The sequence below is a fragment of the Oryzias melastigma genome, linkage group LG19, assembly GCF_002922805.2.
Source record: "Oryzias melastigma strain HK-1 linkage group LG19, ASM292280v2, whole genome shotgun sequence".
NCBI classification, from domain to species: Eukaryota; Metazoa; Chordata; class Actinopteri; order Beloniformes; family Adrianichthyidae; genus Oryzias; species Oryzias melastigma.
In genome coordinates, this window is record NC_050530.1 from 21,676,797 (window position 1) to 21,698,173 (window position 21,377).

The following is a 21,377-nucleotide window of genomic DNA, read 5'->3' on the forward strand; positions in this document are numbered from 1 at the left end:
ATTATTAAGTAAGACTTTGTGGCTCTCGTTGGGTTCTGGTCTGTAAGAAAGTAGACTAAATGGCTTTTAGTGTTAAAGGTTGCAGACTTCTGACCCAGGACTATTTTATTTATTTTTATTGTGTGTTTTTTGTTTTCCATATAAGCGTTTTGAACTCAAATAAAGCATTAATACTGAAAAAAAGATCCACTGAGATATGTGATATATACTGCTCACAAAAATTAAAGGAGCACTATTAAATATACTAATAAACTAAAAATACTGACTCTACAAATCTCAATGAGTGAGGTTTTTCCCCAAGTTTGGTCAGATAAAAGCTGTTTTATAAATATGGTGATATTTACTGATAAAACTTTGTGTCCCAACATTCTTCTATGTGATGCAGACAGAGAAGTGCTGGATACTTATTGTGTTAATGTTGGAAATAAAGACAAAGTGATGCTGCAACAGTTGTCACAGTTCACATAATAAAACAATAAGTTTGGTACCAAACGACCTTTTGACCAGAGTTTAAAAATATAGGAAAATTAAAAATCCCCCTTAGCAAAAAGTAGTCTATTAAAGTTACAACTATACTCACTCCATACCAGAGGTCTGCAACCTTCAACATTTAAAGAGCCAATTGGATGGATTTCTCACCAACCACAACTCAGTGGGAGCCACAAATACAAAATCTGTTATTTTTACAAATATGATAAATAAATATGTGCAGTTTATTGTATAATTTTTGGTAGAAATTCATAAACATTGCTATGTACAAATAATTCCAAGCCTATTAGTGACCCTTGAAACCGTCTGCTTTATTATAATGCAGCATGTGTGACTTCTGGTTGTGCTCACTGACCTCCAGTTTGATGATACACAGCTCTGTTGAAATGTTTTGGTATGATTATGAAGCTGTAGCACTTGATGGTAGTTTGGAGCATCGTTGGTGGTCCGGAGCCTGGTGGAGGAATATGTGCTATTCTCCAAATGTTTGTGTAGTACTTGTTTGTTTTTATTAATGTGCCTCACAGTCAGAAAAATACACTACTTTTAAAATGAAAGCATTTCAATTTTCTTTTACCAGAGAGCCACAAAAGAGCGGTCAAAGAGCCACATGTTGCAGAGCCGTGCTCTATGCTTAAAGTGAGTATGCTTGGTGACTTTTTATTGTAAACTTCAAATGTTACTTTTTAGATGCTGGTAAACCAATGCAAAGATCAGCCCAAAACCACCTCTGTTGTCTGTTGTCGGATTTAGGTCTCAAAGATCTACAGCGCTGGCTCTAATTGAGCTAACTGAAAATATTACAACTGCAATAGATAACAAACAATACACAGTTGGAGTGTTCATTGATCTACAAAAAGCATTTGATACAATTAATCATGATTTATTGTTATCTAAACTATCTATATATGGGATTAGAGGTCTGTCATTCCAGTGGCTTAAAAGTTATCTAACTAATAGACAACAGTATGTCCAAGTAAATGGAACTAATTCAAACTACCAACAGACCACCACTAGACTTCCACAAGGATCTGTATTAGGTCCCCTACTTTTTATTTTATTTATAAATGATGTTTGCAAAGTTTCCAAAATAACCCAGTTTTTATTGTTCGCCGATGACACATCCATTTTTTTGGATCAAATGTACTTGAGCTGATGGTAACGCTAAAAGAAGAAATAACCAAGGTGAAAAATTGTTTTTCTGAAAATAAGTTATATTTGAATTGGGAGAAAACAAAGTTTATGATTTTTAGTCATCGGCAAACAGATGAAAATTTAACATTAAACATTTATCAAGTTAACATTTGCAAAGTAAGTGAAATAAAATTTCTTGGAGTTATTTTGGATGAAAAGTTAAAATGGAAATCTCACATTAATCATTTGAAAAAGAAAATTACCAAAAAAATTGGAATTCTTTATAGAGTAAAAGTTTTATTTTAACAGTCAATGCTTATGCATGTTATATTGTTCTCTTATTTTACCATATTTTAGTTACTGCCTTGAAATCTGGGGAAAAGCATATTCAGTTCATACAAAGCCTTTATTTATCTTACAGAAAAAAGCAATAAGAATGATCAACAAAAAAGGCAGCAGAGAACACACAAATAATCTGTTTGCTGAATCACGACTGCTAAAGTTTTCAGATTTAGTTGACTTAAAAACGTTATTATTTATGTTAAAAGCCAAATTAAAAGCTCTCCCAAACATCATTCAGTCAGCTTTTTCATTTATTTTAGAAGATAATAGCAACAGAAGGAAAAACAGTTTCAAAGTCCCATTTGCACGCACGACCCTGAGACAGACACACATATCAGTTTATGGAGTCAATCTATGGAACTCACTGGACACAATATTGAAAGAAACTACTAGCATAGCTGCATTTAAAATAATCTTTAAGGATAGTATATTAGATAAATACATGAAGGAAAATTTATCGGGATAATGAATGTAAACCATATACCGAGATGGATTAGGGAGGGGCAGAAATATAAAGTCTTAAGGATTTGTTTTTTTCTGTTAAAATGTCGTCTTCTTGTTTTCTTGTTTTTTTGTTTCTGTTTTTGTTTAGGAAAAAGGAACAGATTATATAAGAATTGTTTTCTTCACTCTGTTCCAGTTGTTCAAGCCCAAGTATGTTTAATGTATGTTTCCTTGTCAAAAGAAGAAGAAGAAGAAAAAAGGCATCAACAATAAACCATATGAACAATAAACAATTAACCAATATTTCAGCTACATGCTAGCTGTTTTGGCTAACCCAAGTTTTTTTTTTTTTTTTTTTAAGGCTAATTTCACATTTAGCTAATATTTTAGCCAGCTACCAGCTTCAGCGTTCAACTCTCAGCAGTGTTTTCAGCTATCAATTTCAGCATCTTCAGCTTACAGCATTCACACAAGTATTATCACAGGTAATGCTATATATCTAGTTCATAATTATGTTAAAAAGTTAGTTTTAAGTTTTATAAATGTAGTTTTAGTTTGTTCAATAAATGTTTATCCTGTTCGGCCCGCGACCTAAGGTGTGTTCTGGATTTTGGCCCCATGTGAGATTGAGTTTGACACTCCTGGTTTCCACAGTGTGAGGTGTTACCAAAGCATAGACTATGGTTCTGTTTAGAGGCTCTTCCATATTCACCACATCTAGACACGAGGAGATCCAGTCATATCACAATTAGGTCCAAGTTTGGAAAATGGAATCTGAACGTCTTTGTTATTAGTTTGCATTTGGCGTTTACTGAGTATTTCTGAATACTGAAAAATGTAATGAAATAAAAATGTTTTTCATTTTCCAAAGTAGCATATTTTTCTGACTATGAGTCACATTAATAAAAACAAACAGCCTAAAAAACGGAAAACAAGGCCTAGATTAGCCAAAACAGTTAGCATATTAGCCAAACTCCAAAATAGCCTAAAAAAACATAACTTTTAACATAACTATGAATAATAAAAAGGCAGGAATATTATTCCAGAATAAATCAACTTAAACCTTAAATAACTTTTAATATTTTACTCTCCATACAATTATATTTAGTCAAAATTATGTTAGTTAGAAACAAGCACAAGATAAAATCGTGTCATTAATAACAATATAATAAAATGATCTGGAGGGCCGGATCCGGCCCCTGGGCCTTGACTTTCACACATGTGGTGTAAACCACAAGTTTCTTCACCGTTATCACGCCTGAACATTAAAGCACACAGAGGTGAACACAGTCAGACTGTTCAGTTATGACAAGCGTTTTAATAGAGTGATAAATGCATCTAGATCTCAGTGTCATTTGGCTCATCAGTTTACATTCATCCACTCAGTCACTGGAATCAACATTCATTTAGAGAGAAAATTAATTTATTGCTTTGAACAGCGTTAGAAATCACAAAGACAGTAAAAAAGTATTATGACAAAAGTGCTAAATCAGTTTTGCTGTAGTGTCTAAAATAGCATTTTTTTAAAAACTAAAAATTAAATTCTAAAAATAGAATTTTAAAAATTGCCTCTTTAATTTTCTAAACAGCCTAAATATTAGATTAGTAATAATGGTGAAACAGGAATCTCCTGCAGATGTTCAGCAGCTTAGCTGCTGCGCCACTAGAGGGCAGCAGGTTTCAGGAGGTTCTAGTTCTCTGGCTGGTTTCACCTGTGATCTCCAGGTGATCCTGTTTGGATCTGAACCTGCAGGATGTCATCAGCAGCAGCAGCTGCAGCGCTAAAAGGAAAACACTGTTCCTCTAGAAAAACATAAAACACTTAAAGATCTTTCTTAAACATTCAGCTTTCAAGTTTAACACATTTCTGGTTTGATGAGGAAATACTTTCAGAGTTTAAGAGCCCAAACTTTAAAACATGAGGCAGAAACTCAAAGATTCACCTTAAAAGCAAATCAGTTTGAAAACAGATGGACCTCGTTCAGGTCACTGAGTGGATCAGTCCTTCCAGTGAACGTTGCTGTCATCAGCAGCCGTTTACGGCAGTGGAGGTCAGTAAGGTGCTGCGCCGCACGCCGGCCCGCCCCAGGAGCAGCATGGGAATGAAGGGCCGGAAAAGCCAGCCCTCTGCGCCCTAATCTTCCTGCTCGTAGGCGAGAATGGGAGCCAGCCAGCGCTCCACCTCCTCCACACTCATCCCTTTCCTCCTGGCATAATCCTCCACCTGCAGACACAGGAGCAGCGGCGTCACTAACACGACTTTAACCTTTCTGTCTGCATCACAGCATCTGAGGAAGCTTCTCGAACCATTCCTCTCAGGAGGTCACATGACCTCACTGCCACCTTTCTGACGAAGCTGCATTCAGCAAAAGAAGAAACCTTTATTTAGTAGTAAGCCTAAATACATTATAGGGTTAAGTGAATAAATCAGTTTCTGGAATGAGAACTTCTCATGAAAATGAAGATGATGTCACCATGACGACAGAGACAAACAGGTTTCACTGGTGTCTTTTTGGAAGTCTAGCTTTCATGCATTGATTTTTCACTAAAATAGTTTTCATTTCTTCAGTTGGTTCTGGTCACTCCAGTCGTTAAGGACTTCTGTTGATTAAATGTGGAAACATCCTCTCTGTCCAGACATGCAGAATATCACCAAGATGCAGCAGCAAATTTGGACTTTAATAATTTCTGCAAAAGTTCTGTAGATTTTATTCAGTCTCTGAAGATTTAAACCCACTAATGCTGCACACACTCAGACGCGTCTCTGTGTCTCCAGCATGTCATGACAGAAAGGGTCTGCAGGTACAGATGCTGAACAAAGACGGACCTGCTCTTTGGTGATCTTCCCCACAGCGAAGTACGAGGCCTGAGGGTTGGAGAAGTAAAGTCCTGACACGGAGGCAGCGGGCGTCATGGCCAGGGACTCCGTAAGGCCGATACCTGCAGACAAACAGCACTGTTACCCCACAACACACCTCAAAGGAGACCCCATACCATGATAGCACCTCCACAGAGTCAAAGAGGCAGCAAAAAGTCCTGGACTCAAACACAGCTAAACCATGTGTCAAAGTCAAGGCCCGGGGACCGGATCTGGCCCTCCAGATCAATTTATTTTAATGTTATTAATGGCCCGGTGTTATCTTGCCCTTATTTCTAACTTGTATAATTTTGACAAAATATATTTTTATTGAGAGTAAAATATTGAAAGCTATTTAAGGTTTAAGGTGATTTATTCTGGAATAATATTCCTGCATTTTTATTATTCATAATTATGTTAAAAAGTTACAGTTTTAAAATTTGAAAAATGTTGTTTTAGAGTGTTCAATAAATGTTTATGGAGCATGGAGACTGCAGTATCTTCTCTGTCACAAGTGTATGTCAAACAGCATCTTCTGATCTGCTCCTGGTTCAGTGATTGGTGTTTTCTCACCGGTCTTCTCCTCCACAGCAGCCAGGCTCCACATGGTGACCTTCTCCGTGTGGTCCGGCTGGCTCGGGTAGCCGGCGGCGGGCCGGATGCCCTGGTAACGAACTCTGTGGAGGTCGGAGGCCTGCAGAGCTTCCTCAGCGCTGTAAGCCCATAGCTCCTTACGGACACGAGCGTGGAGCTCCTCGGCAAACGCCTGCAGAAACAAGACAGCTCAGACGGGTTCTTTAGCAGTTGAGAGGTTTTTAGATGGACGTCAGAGAAATGACGCTGAAACACAAAATCTTTAACATACTGTAGCTTTTCAACTGTTAACACGATCATTCCTGGAATGATCTGGAGCTCTGGTGTTTAAAGGTTTAAACCTTCATAAAAATTAAGTCCACATCTGATTGCAAATCCTTATGCTGCCTCTTTCTGTACAGCACACATGGCATGAAGGAAATTCTTTGACAAGGTCAAGAGCCAATCAGGAAGCAGAACACAGAGCGCAGTTTTTTTTTTAAAAAAAAAAGAAGAATATCCAAAACATTTAGGCTGTGATTGTTACACTTTTTCTATTAGCTAACAAACCGACCCCGGCCCCCATCAGAGTAGAAAACAGTTATGTGGCTCTCACAGGAAAAAGGTTGGGGACCGCTGTGTTAAAATAAGAAAACATTTTATCAGCAGAACTAACTTTAGTTAAACATCCTAAACCAGCTCTATAGCTCCCCTTTATATTTATGGAGATGCGATCCTTAAAGAGAAAAAGTCCCATTTAAAAAAAAAAAAAAAAAAGACTAATTGACAACTAATCGACTATTAAAATAGTCGATTAGTCGTTACTTTACATAATATGGAGTTAAAGTTTGGTAAAGTTGAAAGTTATAATGGCATTCTGCCAGCTTTTTGGATTATTTTGACATTTTTTGTCTATTTTGGAGTTGAAGCTGATATTTCGGCTACACACTAACTGTTTTGGCTAATTTAGGCTTTTTCTGTTTTGTTTTTTAGTCTATTTTGGAGTTTAGCTAATATGTCAGCAACATGCTAGCTGTTTTGGCTAACCTAATTTTTTTTTTTTTTTTTTAGTTCTCATGGCAGCCCTATTTTCAACACAAATGTCAACCTTACATCTTCAGTAGATGATTGTTATATGCACTCATGTTCTTGTCATTTAATACCCAGACTCTGGTCAAAGTCAACCATCCATCTGATGCTCTGTTCACCTGATTTTAGATGAAATATTAAGTCAACTTTCAGCTTTCTTCTTTTAGATTTTCCCCAGTCTTGTTTAATAATGTTGGTTTGTCACTGAAAACACAGAACAGATTCCAGATTTTCTGTTCTGCAGCCTGAACAAAAGGTCAAAAATGTTTTGGAGGATGTTTCCGTCTGGAGCAGCTACTTCTGTCTGGGAGTTCCAGTGTTTCATGTGACGACCGTCACCACATCTGAACAGACACTCAGAGACTGCAGTGATGTAAGGGATTCTGTGCAGAGATCACCTGTGTGGTTCAGGAACATCTCTCAGCTTAAAGAGAAACCAAACAGGGGAGTTGGAGGCTGACTCCGCCCACAGCCGAATGTGAAAATCCAGTCAGGGGAGGTCAGCAGACAAAGTGGATTTAGGGTTTGGTTACCCTTTAAAGGTTCCTAACAGGAACGTTGGACCTGTGTGGGAGAGGCTGTTACGGTACCTCAGCCAAACGGTCAGCCAGGGCTTTGACCATGATGCTGCTGTAATCGTCCCGCTGGGCCTGGAACTGCTGACTCAGCTCTTCAGCTCCAAATATCCCCACAGCAAACATCCCCACGTAGTCGTCTACACTGCTGTCCACGGGCGCCACAAAGTCAGAAAGGCAGAGGTACGGCTCAGTGCTGGCGCCATCTTTTTCTGCCTGCAGCGTGAACAAAGACGGTCAGCGAGACGTCCCCTGGTAAACACGTGGACGCTCTCTGTACCGTGACGGATCAGATCTTCACATGCACAGAACGAGGCTGGAGCAGGCCACACCCTCCCTCACCTGCTGTCGCAGCCCATGGAAGGTGGCCACGGGCCGCGTGTCCACGCCCACCTTTCCACCGTGGTCGTACAAGAGGATGTCATCACCATTACTCTGTGCACGCCAGAACCCCACCAGGCCCCGCCCCTTCAGCTTCCCACTGTCAATCATGTCACTGAGCATCAGCTGAGCCTCATCGAAGAGTCTGCGAGCCTCCAGACCTGCAGGAGGAACAGCAGTCAAGTTCTGAGGAGGAACAACAAGATCCTCCAGGTCAGAACAAACCAAACTAATCTGAACCAAACTTACAACTACAAGTGCAGCAGGAAGGAGGTCAAAGGACAGAGTTCACAACAGCCTCAGATGGCATTCAATTTTTTACAGGAAAGAAAGGACGTCAATTATTCAAGATCTCGTGAGTGAAGAACAGAACTTGTCCTTTGCCTCCAGAGGAACTTCTACTGCTACTGGTGTTTTGATAACAGCCTTCTAGGAAACGGCTTGTGGACTTTGTTTCTTTAAAACAAACTTTTACTTCTCCATGTGGGCAAAAACAAGAGGTAAGTGGTGAACTTTCCCTCTGAAAGGATCCCTTAGCATGATCCCTTAGTGATCCTTAGCATCGCTTTCCTCTGCTGGCTAGTTCTCATACATAAGCTGCTGCAGAGCGAGCTGCAGGTTCAATAGTGTTACCATGACTACATGATGCACTGCATATCATAGTAAACTATGGAGCTAAACGGGGGCGATATTATTTGAAACCCAAATGAAACATTTTGAAAAAAATATTAATGTTTGGCAAAAAAATGTAAAATGTTCCAAACGTTTTGCTATTCTGAAATAAACATGATTATTTTCAGCTTCAAATGTTCTGTTTTTTTTAGGTTTCAAAACTTAACATTTCACTTTCAAAACTTTTGGCCCCGTTGTGGTGCGTTGGGGCGGGTCTAACATGAAGGACCAATCAAAACTGATGAGGGTGGTAACTTCACTGCATTAATATACATTACTGGATTGGCTCTTGCCCATTTGCTGCCATAGACAGAGACGTGTGCACAGGCGCCATTGCTTTACGCTGAGTCATGGCAGCAGAACGCTGCTGTTCCAGTGGAGAACAGTAGTAATGAATGAACAAAAGCTTTCTGAACCACTGAACCAAAATGAACCAAGCTGTGCTGAAATGGTTCAGGGTTGTGAAACATTAGACTCACTGAAAACTAGTGACATCTATTGGCCAGACTACAAAACTGCATCTGCTAAAAAGAACAGTGTGTCATAAAAGCATCATTATGAGTTAAGTCGTGTAGCAATAAAAGATTTCCAAAATTTGTTTCTTTCATAAATAATCATGATGAGGTCGTGTCACATTTCATGTAATAAAATATTGTAAAGCTACTGTTTTCTTGCAAATGATATTAAAGGGTTAGTAATGTGCTGGGACAAAGCTAAAATAAGTATCCAGATATATTCCATATGTTCTAATGTATCAAAAATAACAAATAATTACCGTTGACAAACGCAGGTTTTTGTAAAATTTGACAAAATCAATGACAAATCACACTCGCATTTCGCCCTGCTTCAGAAACGGCTCGATTCGGGTCACGTGACGCGTTGACGTCATGCGAGTGAGACAGCGCCAGCAGCAGAATGCAGGCGGACCCAGGGTGTCTGCAGATACATGTATGTGTGTGCGCTGCTGCAAAGTTGAATTCTAAAAACATCAGTGTTATGGTCCAACGGAGTATTAGGGCCACCAAAAAATAAATAAATAAATAAAATTATGATTTTTAAACTCGTACAATCGAAATGAGCCTATTGTGAATGAACACTGTGAGCAGAATCCGACCGACTAAACTGTGAAAAGCTTCTGATTTCAACAGGTAAACTGAATGTTTAAAACATTGCACATGTTTGGAAGTTTCTTTGTTTGATTTGCAGTTTATTAATCATTGATGGTGGCTTGCAGGATCTCTGCAGATCCGTTGATGAAACCATCGACAGTCGCAGCGGTCCACCAGCCATTTCTTCCTCCGTGAAAGATCAGATCTCATTCATTTCTGTGTGATGCTTTCATCTGAAGAGGAATCGTTTTCGGAATTTTCAGTGTACTTAGCTAACGTGACAGACTGTTGTCATCCCCTGTTGTTGTTGTGTGTTGAAACGGGACGATTCATGTGGAGAACGGGGCGTACGGAGCACTGTTTATGTTCTCCTTTTTTTTCTGCGCACGTCAGAGACGTGCAGTAAGGTGGTGAAAGAGCTTCTGGGTATGAGAATAAAGTGAATAAATAAGTGAATAAATAAATAATAATAAAGTGGCGGACGGTCCTGCAAACATGTCTCTAAGCTCTTTATTTTGCATATGAAACTCTGCATTACCGACCCGGATAGTCACCGTCATTGATGATTTGATTTAGAGTCGCCAAAAGGTTCCGATCTGTAAATAAAGCTTCACGAGATGCTCCACGTCTTCCAGCTTCGAGCATGGCTCTGATAAACTGACGGCTTTCGTTTTCACCGGCATTCTCAGCGTCACTGTCAGTGTCATTGCCAAATAGTGAGCTCTTACTTTCCGCGCTGCCGGCTCAAATTGATTTACAGTCCTCAAACCACAAACACCCGGCGCCTCTGAATCAGCATCACTTTCAGAACAAATGTTTCCACAATCTGAGTCTGAAGACAGAATTGTGGACCTTGAAATATCGCCGCTATCGCTAGCTCCAACACGCTAAGCAGAAGCCATCTTGCTATATTGACCCCTGTTACGTCACACGCACCACCTGACCAAAACGGAGCTTTTTACCCGGAAGAGACAGGTTTGCCAAATTTGGCCTCAAAAATGCCGTTTTATTTCAATATTTCTTGCTCAAAACACGCCAAAACATTTGGAAATGGTAAATATAAGGTGAAATACAGTTAACACCGAAAATGACTTACAACCCCATTACTAACCCTTTAAAAAAGAAAAGAATAAATTAGATCTTTGAAATACCACATTTCATAAAATAAATAGAAATCATTGAGCTACAGCATGAATGTGTGTACACATTTATTTCTATGAGGATGTCTGATTGCAAATGTCAGTAAATGAAGTGTTCAACCAAACTGACTTATAATTTGACCCTGTTTATAAAGGAATGTAACCATAGCAACAATGCCAATGGGATCTCCTCCACTCTTAATGATGGGAATTCTGGCTCTTCTTAGAGGACCGTTTCTTCTTGCTCGGCTCACTAAAAAAAAACAACTCTTGGCTCCCAATCAGCTCCTCAGATTGTTTTGTGGTCTCTTTTTACACTTATTCTGACCTCCTCCATTCATCACTCGGGAAGACTCCATGCTGCACGTCTGTCACGCCGTCTGTCACGTGATTTCCAATCCAGCAATATATATCAATGATTCACTGTTGCAAACTCTGTTCTAGCTCATTCAAAGCACCATCATATTGTGTTACAGGCGTAGAAAACATCCTTAGAAAATGTCGAAAACATCAAAAACATTCCTTTTAACGTTCCTGTGCTAGCCCCACCCCAACACGCCACAACTGGGCCAAAAGTTTCAAAACTGATATTTTCAGATTTGAAAATGAAAAAAAAAAAAAAAAAGAGTTCAAAGTGAAAAAAAGTTTTGAAACTGAAATGCTGAGTTTTTAAACCTAAAAAACAGAACATTTGAAGCTGAAAATAATTAAATTTATTTTACAATAGCAAAAAGTTTTGGACATTTTACATTTTTTTTTTGGCCAAACACAAATTTTATTTGAGTTTCAAATATATTGCCCCCAATTTAGCTTCTTGTGAAAAAACAATTTAAACCTGAAATATAAGAAATGTAAAGTACTAATACATGATTTAATATTTATTAATTTCATACGTGTCCGTGGTGAATCTAATTTTTTCATGTGGTATGCTTTTTTGTTTTAGGATGACTTGTATTAGTCATAAATCTGATGTTATGTATTTCCAAGTGCTAAAAGATGACCGGCGACTAATGATGATGTCATCAAGGGGTGATAAGATACGACTTTGAGGCTAATATTTTTCCATGTATCTCTGATTGGAGGGCTGGGGGTAGGGAGAAGCTGCAAGGGTAAGACAGGACGACTTTTCACAATAAATCTAACAGAAGTGTTTCCTTCAGGGATGGTAAAACTAAGACTTCTGGAGGCCAACGGTTGGCAAAGAGGAGGGCAACATCTGAGCAGAACCACGGAGGAAAGTCCTACCAACAGTCTTGTCATTGAAGATCTTGGGAAAGCCTCTGTTGGGGTATTTGCCCCTCAGCTGCCACACGTCAAAGAAAGGCTTCCAGTCGATGAAGTCCAGCAGACGAGTCAGGTCGTACGACTCGAACACGCGGGTGCCCAGGAACTGAGGGAGCACTGCAGCAAAGAGACGGCCACAGATCTTCACTTCAGACCAGCACAAACTGACAGACTGAATGAACTTGGAACAGGCTTGGAATGAGAGTAGATTTAGGAGTGCATCAGTTTTCAATCTTTTTAAAACCTTTCTGAGTCGAGCTTCAGCTAAAAAGATTTGGATGTTGGAGGTGGGTGTGGCCTTCGTCAGCTCACCTGGTGCAGGCATGGAGGACCAGTCCAGGTGTAAAGCCTTCTGCCTGGCCTCAGAGAGAGACAGATACCTGCGATCCTGGAACCAAACACCAACATGCTCAGGATTTGTGCTTAAAGCCTTCTTGATTTACGTAGTAGATCTTCGGGTTCAAACGGTTGATGATCAGGTCTATATTAATAGAACACAAACAGTAACTGAATGATTCCGATGGTGGGGTTTCCTCTTTCACCTTCAGGGAGTCGTAGTGCTCCTGCCTGATCTCCTCATACTCCTCCTTCACCTCCTCAAAGTAATCCTCCCTCATGGCCTCGTCCAGGAGCTGAGAGCACTGAGAGAGAGAGGGAGCAGCTCAGAGGAGAGCAGAGACTTTAGCTTCAACGTCACTGCTGCTCCTCCAGGACTTTAAAACAAACGAGGAGTTACAGAGAGGAGTTTGGTCTGTAATGTTCATCACTGATACAACTCCACTGTAAGAGACAGAACGTAAAAAAAAACAATCCAGGTAATCACATTGATTGATATGAACCACATTATGTTGGTTAAAATGTATCAAATCAATCAAAACGTTGGTTGATTGATTTCTGGAAAACGAAAGTTTCTCTTTTTCTATTGTCTTTGTCTTTTTCTGTACATGCAATGCAAACAAAAAGACGTCCAATCGTAAGCTTGCTTCACCTGAATAGATTTCTCTGTCAAATGTTATGAATTATTATTTATAGCTGTAATTCCATATGAATTAGAAATATCTAGATTTTAGTGTTTTGTATAAAATAATCGGACTGTTTCATATCTCCCAAAAGTAAGTTGAGTCATGTATGTATGGAAGTATCGAGATGTGTATCGAACTGTGTGAGAGGGAAAGATATACACCACTAATAATACACATGGTGACATACTTTATTCCACATTTTACTCTCTAATCTGATCAGTTCTCCACGTTACACATTCATTTATGATAACGAACACCTCGTCTGGCTTTATCACTCACTTAATAGATCCCAGCTGTGGCTTCGTTTTCATTAGTTCTGTTAAGAACTACAAAGTCGCACATTGATGATGTCACAGAGGCGACAGGTGCACAGTGCGTACATGGACACTCACTAATCACTATAAAGTGCGTTCGCCATTTTCTAGTGCTGTCCGAATCTATAATTCCAAAATCCAGTACACTAGAAATTTCCCAGTAGTCTTTGCGAAAAGCTAGCGTGCACCAATGCTCACTACGTTAGTGAATATAGACCACAATGCATTGCCTTTGAACAGTTTTTGCAAAAAAAAAACATTTTTTAATGTAATTTTTAAACAAACTATCCACATTTTCATCCTCAGAACACAGAGGACTCATAAATAAACGTCAGGAAATCTTCGTATCGATTCGATTTTCACTTTGTGAAATCAGTCACATCATATCTGGCGTTTAAAAAAACAAAGTGAGCATGAAGTGCAAATTACCTTTAAAATCCTGGGGACTAGACAATCCCGCACTATATCGTTTTTAGCAGTTAGGGGGGAATTCAGACAAAGCCCAAGACGTGCATTGAGAGGAATGGAAGACCTGTTTTCACCCGAGTTCAAATAAAACCTTCATTAAGTCAACAGCTGGACTCTTGTTTATATCTTAGAACATAATAGTTAAAGACTAAAAATCAAATTCCAACAAATAAAAAACAGTAACCTGTTTTTAATCAATTAATCAGGATTAAAGTGATAATTTGACCCTTCTAGTGTTTCTTCTGTGGTCCAGACCTGCAGAACATCCTCTCCTTTTACAGTAGGGGTGAAGGCAAAGATCGATTCGGCGATGTGTCGCAATATTTCATTTGGCAATACTTAAATCAATTTAAAATGTTGACGAGACAAAAGGTGCATTAATTTTCTTTTTTTTTTTATATATTCTAAAGAAATTGTGAGAAATCATTCAGGTACGGTCTCGTGATACATGGTGATATGCATCATCAGACTCTAGCCGTAGAACAGGTGAAGAACAACAGAAGAACCTCTTGGATTCATGAGAAAACTAAAGATAAAATACTGGCTCTGTACTACAGACCACTATTTCTGTTTAGTTTAGCTCGCTGGCTCCCCCTGAAGCGTTCTTACCACAACCACACTCCTGGAGGCGTCCAGCACGTGGACCACCGGGCAGCTGTAGCGTGGAGCGATCTTCACCGCCGTGTGTCTCCTGTCAACACATAAACATCACCTTCAGAGGAGCACTCAGAAACAAACAGAGGGCGTCTCACACCATGAAACACATACTTTGAAGTGGTGGCTCCTCCAATCAGCAACGGGACTCTCATTCCAAGTCTTTCCATTTCTTTGGCCACGTAAATCATCTCATCCAGAGATGGAGTGATGAGGCCCGACAAACCGATGATGTCTGTGGTGAAATGACAGGAGATCGACCTCTGAGCCTTGGTATTTATTAAGATTTTTTAGGAAATTTTTGAGTGCAGATAATATTTCAGCTACATGCTAGCTGTTTTAGCCAATTTAGGCTTTTTTTTTTGTTTTTAAGGCTGTTTTGGAGTTTAGCTAATATTTCAACAACACACTAGCTGTTTGGCTGACCTAAGTTTTTGGTTTTTGTTTTTTAGGATAATTTGGCATTTAGATCATTTTTAAGCTGCTATCAGCTTCATCGTTTTCAGCTACCAGCTTCAGTGATGCAGGTTTCAATTTCAGCGTTTTCAGCTTCAGCATTTTCAGCCATCACGCTTTGAAAGTTTTAAAAATGTAGTTTTAGAGTGTTCAATAAATGTTTATCCTGTTCGGCCCGCGACCTAAGATGTGTTTTGGATTCTGGCTCCTTGTATGATTGAGTTTGACTGCCCTGCTCTAGAATGATTAAATTGCAGATTCTCAAACAGAAGATCAGAGTACTTCATCATTTTAATCACAGAGTGTTGTATTCTGAGGATTTGGCTCTGAAGACTGATGTCATACCAGCTTTGGATGCCACAGCCTCTCTGAGGATCTGATCACAGGGCACCATCACGCCCAAGTCGATGACCCTGCAGACAAGAACATTGCAGAGGGGTCACAGAGCAGCAGGGACACATGGGAAAGTGTCCTGTGATCTACCTGAGGAGCCTCATCTCAGGTACCAGTGTCTCAATGTGAAACAAGAAAAAAGACTAAGAAAAACTGAAGAGCTTTCACCCAAACTGAGGCTCCAGCCTTAATGATGGATAGAACAGGAGACAGGAGTGACTGAGTCTCCTGCGTCATCAAGTTTCCTCCATGAGGAGACAACAGACATCGTTATATTATTAATGACCATGAAACTCCCCCACCTGAAGTTGTTGCATCCCAGCACCACTCCTACGATGTTCTTGCCGATGTCATGGACGTCTCCCTTCACCGTAGCCAGGAGAATGGTGCCCTGATACGGACTCTGCAGAAGACCAGACTGTTGAGGACTTGAATCACTTCTACCCTCATCAAGTCTCTGGTCTTCGTCTTCTAAACCAGTCACTTTCAGGGAGAGACATACCTGACCCACACCTGACCCACACTGTCATGATTACATTTTAATGGTGAGTTTGCCGTATCAGACTGAATGAGACACTCTGGTATCAGTAATCCTGGTCCACTCTGCTTTGGGAGCATGTTTGATCAGGTCAGGGTTCAAACCCTGAACTGAACTCCAGTTCAGGGTTTAAACTCTGGACTGGACTCCAGTTCAGGGTTAGATCCTCAGGATTCACTTCCTTCAACCAATCAGATTCACAGTCAGACCAACCGTTTCTTCTGCAGACCCCGACGCCGCCATTAGCTCCTCCCTCTCCTTCTCCATGAAAGGTATCAGGTGACCCACTGCCTTCTTCATCACACGAGCGGACTTGATCACCTGCAGACACAAACGTGTGACATCTCTGCAGACAAGCAGCGTTAAGATCTATATCACATCTATCATGTCATAACTTCAGCTTCATGAAAGAAGTTCAATTTAACAATCTAAATATAAATATGAATAGTTGGGAGATGTCATTATTTTTAATAATCACTATTAGATTGTGCCAAAGCACATCACATTCACTAGAAAACCCACATTACATTGGAGCTGAAGGTAAAGCCTTTTCTATGGGTGACATCACACTCACTAGATCCAGTTCTCATATTCAGTCAGTGGGTCGGACTCATGAAGACTCTCATTCAACCCTGAGTTTCCACAGACGTCTAGAGCGATGGTGACCCAGCATGTGACGTGTATTTGAGAAGACCATAGGTGCAGGTTCTTGAAACCACATTTAGCTCGTGGTGTTCACACTGAACTACCAGGGAGGGGCTTCTTCTTCTCCTTTTTCTACTGTTTACTAGAGCATGTCTTCCACCCACGGTTGGAATAGACTTGTTGTGAAATGTCAAAGCGGTTTAAATCTGAATCTTTGGCTTTTTCCTTTACAGCTCTATTCTTAAATATGAAAGACTTGGTGTCATAGAATTCTATCCAGGAACAAACCCTAATTATTTTTTTTATGATCAATTTTCAAATGGATGACACTTCTGTGTATTAAAAGTCATCTGCATGTCACTACCAAATCCAAGTCTCAGACTGGTCAGAATTTGACCTGGTTTAGATTTCAACACATGTTCAAAAGTGTTTCGTATGTCGAGTCCTTCAAAATGTATCCGACTCTGATCTGATTCTTTGAACAAGAAGTTAGAGTTTTCCTCTCTTTGGTTTTGTAGAAAAAATGTCAGGAAAACAAGTCCAGAAAACAAATCTAGAGAGCTTTAGAGAATAAATAAAACAGATTTTTCTTCCATTTTCGATTTGGTTTCAGCTACAAACTGTCTTATAAGTTTTGTGTGTTGCTTCAACTACTCTTTCAAAATCTAACAATAAACAGTTTGGTTTATATTAGATATCCATTTAGATTGCAGTTGATCAAACGTTTCATCAGAAATGACTGTGAAAAACAGTGAAAACAGCTGATTTTTAACCATTTCGGCCCTGACTTTTACCTGCTCTGACAGCCCTGCAGTGATGCTCCAGTCATGTTTGAGTCTCACATCATGTTCTAGAGCTCGATGTTCTTGTTGATGGTTTAAATGTTAACATCTGCTGAGCCTTTTACATGTCAGATGTTTAGACATTGACCAGCCCAGTCCTAACCCATGATGACCCAGTCAGTGTCACAGAAAACACCAGAACTTTTCTGTGTTCCACTGGGTCGTCTGTGGAGTCCAACATAACTTTCCCTTTTAAGATAAATAGTTCTGAGTTCTGACGGGTTAAACCGTGATTGAAGGTCAAGAGTCTCCACATGAACATGTTATGTGACTCCGTTAAAAGAAACTCTTCTGCTGACTGGACCAAAACTAAGAGACGTGGTACCTGTGGCAGGAACATCTTCCCAGCTCCAAACAAATCCCCCACCATCTTCATGCCGTTCATGAGGGGGCCCTCAATGATGTGGATGGGTCTTCTGTAGCGGCCCACCTGAGCACGACACTCCTCCACATCCTCCACCACGTACTTCTCGATGCCCTGTCAGACACGGAGCAGGAAGGGCAAAAACCCTTCAGATGATCATCCTCATCCATCAAAGCTGTCCCAGCGCAGCACTGGAACTCGACATCTCTGACCATTTGAAAATACACATGTACTGCACAACTAATGAATGCTTCGGGTTTAAATTCCAACAGTTCAAAACAGGGATTTAAAATATGGTTTAAAACAGTTTCACGTGTAAAAGGCTTTTCCTTAGATTTATTGTTACTGAATATTTAATGCTACAACTTGGATGGTACTTTTTTTCCAAATAGTTTAAATTCAAATTGAATTTCAAAGCTTTCAAACTATAAATTTAAATAAATTAGGGCTGTAAATCTTGACGCGTTGACACGCACGATTAATAGAACATAATTCATTTGTTCATTTTTATTAACGCGCTCAGGCGTCCTGCTGTGCAGCTGTGAGATCAGCATCATAAAACTCTGTCTTAAATAAACTTTTTTTTACATTCTGTGATTAAGATTTTATCAAACTAAAGAGATAATATAACATTTATTTGTAGTTTTTGGACAAAAGTGATCTTTTATTTTAATAAATATGGTGGAGAATGAACTTCAATCTGACGGCTGGAATGCAGCAGCAGTGCAGTCGTTATGAGGGGCGGAGCCAAATAGAGTTGTCTGCTACGAGAAATCCAACAAGGAAACAGACCATTATTTTATTTTGGAATGGCATCGACATGAATTTTCCACAATAACGAGTACTGGCGTCGTCTAAAAATTGTGACTACTCAGCAGTTCTCCACAAAAGTCTCGCCCACCGACGCCGTGGGAGGTGAGCAGTTCAGAATGGACAGACACGCCCACATCTGTGAGAAGCCATGAGAAAAACATGTTGATTAGTTTGTTGATGAATTTTATTCTTGTTGATTTAATAAAATTACAACTAAAACTTTCATTCTAGGTTGTAAAAAGAGTTTGTTAAACATTTTTAAATGAATCCCATTTTTCCAGATGGAATTTTCTGTTTTTACAGGATTTTATGTCTAGTGTGTGAATATAAGACGGAAAATGACTAACTAAAGGTAGTGTATCATAGGAGAAGTTGTGCTGATTAAAATGAGACCAAATAAGAAGCATTTAGTCTTTCAAATTAAATATAGTAATACAGACAAAAACTGAGTTTTAGACCCCTAAAGGGTTAAAAATAAAGGTTCTAAATGGACAATGTTGCTTATATTTTCAGATTATGATTATTTGCAGATAAGTAGCTGGCAAATATTGTAACTAAAAAAAAAATGTGATTAACAGCGATTAATTCTTTCCACATTTGCGATTAGTTATTTTTTTTAAATGATTCCTGGTCCTAAAAAAAAAAACAAAAAAAAACATTCCAGAATTTCAATGAGCTCATTTCCAGAAAAAGATCTGAGCAAAAGATCAATCTGTGTAAAAGTGGATAAAACACTTTGACTGAGGCGCTTTTGTTTCTTGTTTTCAGTCAAATAAACGCAGTATCTCTGTGATTTGACACTAAGTGAGGAATGGCCTTGAATCAAAATCGTAAATCTAAATCACTAAATCAAATCTTAAATCTAACCAAACTATTGTCTTACCTTAACAAGAGCGTACTCCAGCCTCTCCTCCACGCTCACCTCCCTCCATTCATCCGTCTGCACCGCCTTCTTCCCTCCTTTCACAATGTTCTGTTGAAGTGATGGTCTGTCAGGTAACTGGAGGACCCGAGCAGCAGGTGTGCATCAGTCCTCACCTGAGCATAGGCCAGGAGCTTCTCTGTTGCATCCGTGTCTCTGTTCCAGATCAGGTTTTCACACAGCAACAGCAGCTCCTTATCAATGTCATCATAAACCGGAAGATTTCCAGCGTTCACGATGCCCATGTCCATTCCATCCTGACAAACACAGAGAGGCTTCTATGAAAAACACCTTTAGTAAGACTATCACAATAAAACATCATCTCCAAACATAGGACACAAAACCTTTCTGATCAAACTAATCAAGTCGTTTTACTTCTGGGTAGGAAAAACCTCACAAAATACAACTAGTATTTCATAAATAATTTGTTTTTTAGTGTTCCAAAGGTAATATATTATCATATATATATGGATATAGTTCACTCTGAAAGGCTGAAGAAAATCATTGGATTGGACTCCAGCTCCACCCTCATCCGACTCTAGTGACGAAGAAAGCTAAATAAAATGACAAAACCGTCATAAAAGTGTTATTTCAAACTTGAATGCATGTCTATTACCAGAATAGTTAGTCAATGTGGGTTTGGTACACGGGAACAACTGTTTCCATATTTCCAGGAAAAACTCCTGGTTTAGTCCAGTCGTTTTCCATTTTTTTTCCCTTTAGAATCAGAAAATAAACAAAAAATGGTAATAATTTAAGTTACAGAATTTTTTTTGTTCCTCCGTCTCTGACAGCCTTCAGAGTAGAATCAGAGGATTACTATGTTCATGTGTGATCTGGGATTAACATCTGAGGCGTTGCTTAAACACAAAATCTTGAACACACTGTAACTTTTCAACCATTAACACGATCATTCCAGCAGAATCTGAAGGAGAAAAGCAGCTCATCGAGCCACTTTTCTCCTTCAGATTCTGCTGGAATGATCGTATTAATGGTTGAAAAGTTAAAGTAAATCAAAGAACATAAACAGTGAAGAGATGAACGTCTTTACCTTGATGGCGTGGTACAGAAAGACTCCGTGCATGGCCTCCCTGACGGCCTCCATGCCTCTGAAGGAGAAGGACAGGTTGGACAGACCCCCACTCACCCTGGCTCTGGGTAAGGTCTCCTGAGCACAGCGAAACATCCCAGTTCACTCAGTGAGACGAGCGCGGCCAGCTCCGTGTCTGGTGGTGGGACACTACCTTGATGAGCCTGGTGGCCTGGATGAAGTTGACTGCATAGTTGTTGTGTTCCTCCATCCCGGTCCCAATGGTGAGAATGTTGGGATCAAAGATGATGTCATTGGGATCAAATCCCACTTTGTTGACGAGCAGCGTGTAGGCGCGACTGCAGATCTCGATCTTGCGGTTGGATTCTGTGGCCTGTGAATGGCATCACGGTCAAAACGACGGCGTGCTTGATAGGTGAGGGTGACACGCCCCCTGCATACCTGTCCCTCCTCGTCAAACGCCATGACCACCAGAGCCGCTCCATAGCGCTTCACAGTGGCAGCTCTGAGCAGGAACTCCTCCTCCCCTTCCTTCAGGCTGATGCTGTTGACGATGCACTTACCCTGGCAGCATTTTAGCCCCGCCTCAATCACGGCGAAGTTTGATGAGTCGATGCACAGAGGGACCTGAGGGGGCAAAGATACAAGCACATCGCTCTGATCAATGACTCAACAGTAGCTCTGTCTCCATTTAACCTTCAGTCATGAGTATGATAAACACCAAAGTATTCTCTCGGATAATCAGAAGATGGTTGGACAGGAGACGGTCTAAGGAAACAAGTGCTCCTAAACAGTGGTTGTGTCTTA

The 21,377-nt window shown here is 39.9% G+C and overlaps 1 protein-coding gene across 2 annotated transcripts in view; it reads right to left on the minus strand.

Annotated features, from left to right (window-relative positions):
* Positions 1–3,707: 3,707 nt before the first annotated feature.
* Positions 3,708–21,377, minus strand: part of mtr (5-methyltetrahydrofolate-homocysteine methyltransferase) — a 30,169-nt gene continuing 12,499 nt past the window's right edge. For both annotated transcript variants that reach the window (XM_024284801.2, XM_024284800.2), the window contains exons 15-33: positions 21,012–21,197; positions 20,764–20,943; positions 20,571–20,687; positions 19,636–19,776; positions 19,481–19,570; positions 17,746–17,898; positions 16,147–16,254; positions 15,698–15,798; positions 15,348–15,415; positions 14,661–14,781; positions 14,502–14,583; positions 12,631–12,729; positions 12,401–12,476; positions 12,050–12,205; positions 7,846–8,045; positions 7,519–7,719; positions 5,840–6,032; positions 5,237–5,349; positions 3,708–4,633 (exon numbers count right to left, since the gene is read on the minus strand). In XM_024284801.2, coding sequence (XP_024140569.1) covers positions 4,544–4,633; positions 5,237–5,349; positions 5,840–6,032; positions 7,519–7,719; positions 7,846–8,045; positions 12,050–12,205; positions 12,401–12,476; positions 12,631–12,729; positions 14,502–14,583; positions 14,661–14,781; positions 15,348–15,415; positions 15,698–15,798; positions 16,147–16,254; positions 17,746–17,898; positions 19,481–19,570; positions 19,636–19,776; positions 20,571–20,687; positions 20,764–20,943; positions 21,012–21,197 — 2,475 coding nt within the window. In that variant the 3' untranslated portion in view covers positions 3,708–4,543. The remainder of the gene's footprint in view (positions 4,634–5,236; positions 5,350–5,839; positions 6,033–7,518; positions 7,720–7,845; positions 8,046–12,049; positions 12,206–12,400; positions 12,477–12,630; positions 12,730–14,501; positions 14,584–14,660; positions 14,782–15,347; positions 15,416–15,697; positions 15,799–16,146; positions 16,255–17,745; positions 17,899–19,480; positions 19,571–19,635; positions 19,777–20,570; positions 20,688–20,763; positions 20,944–21,011; positions 21,198–21,377) is intronic.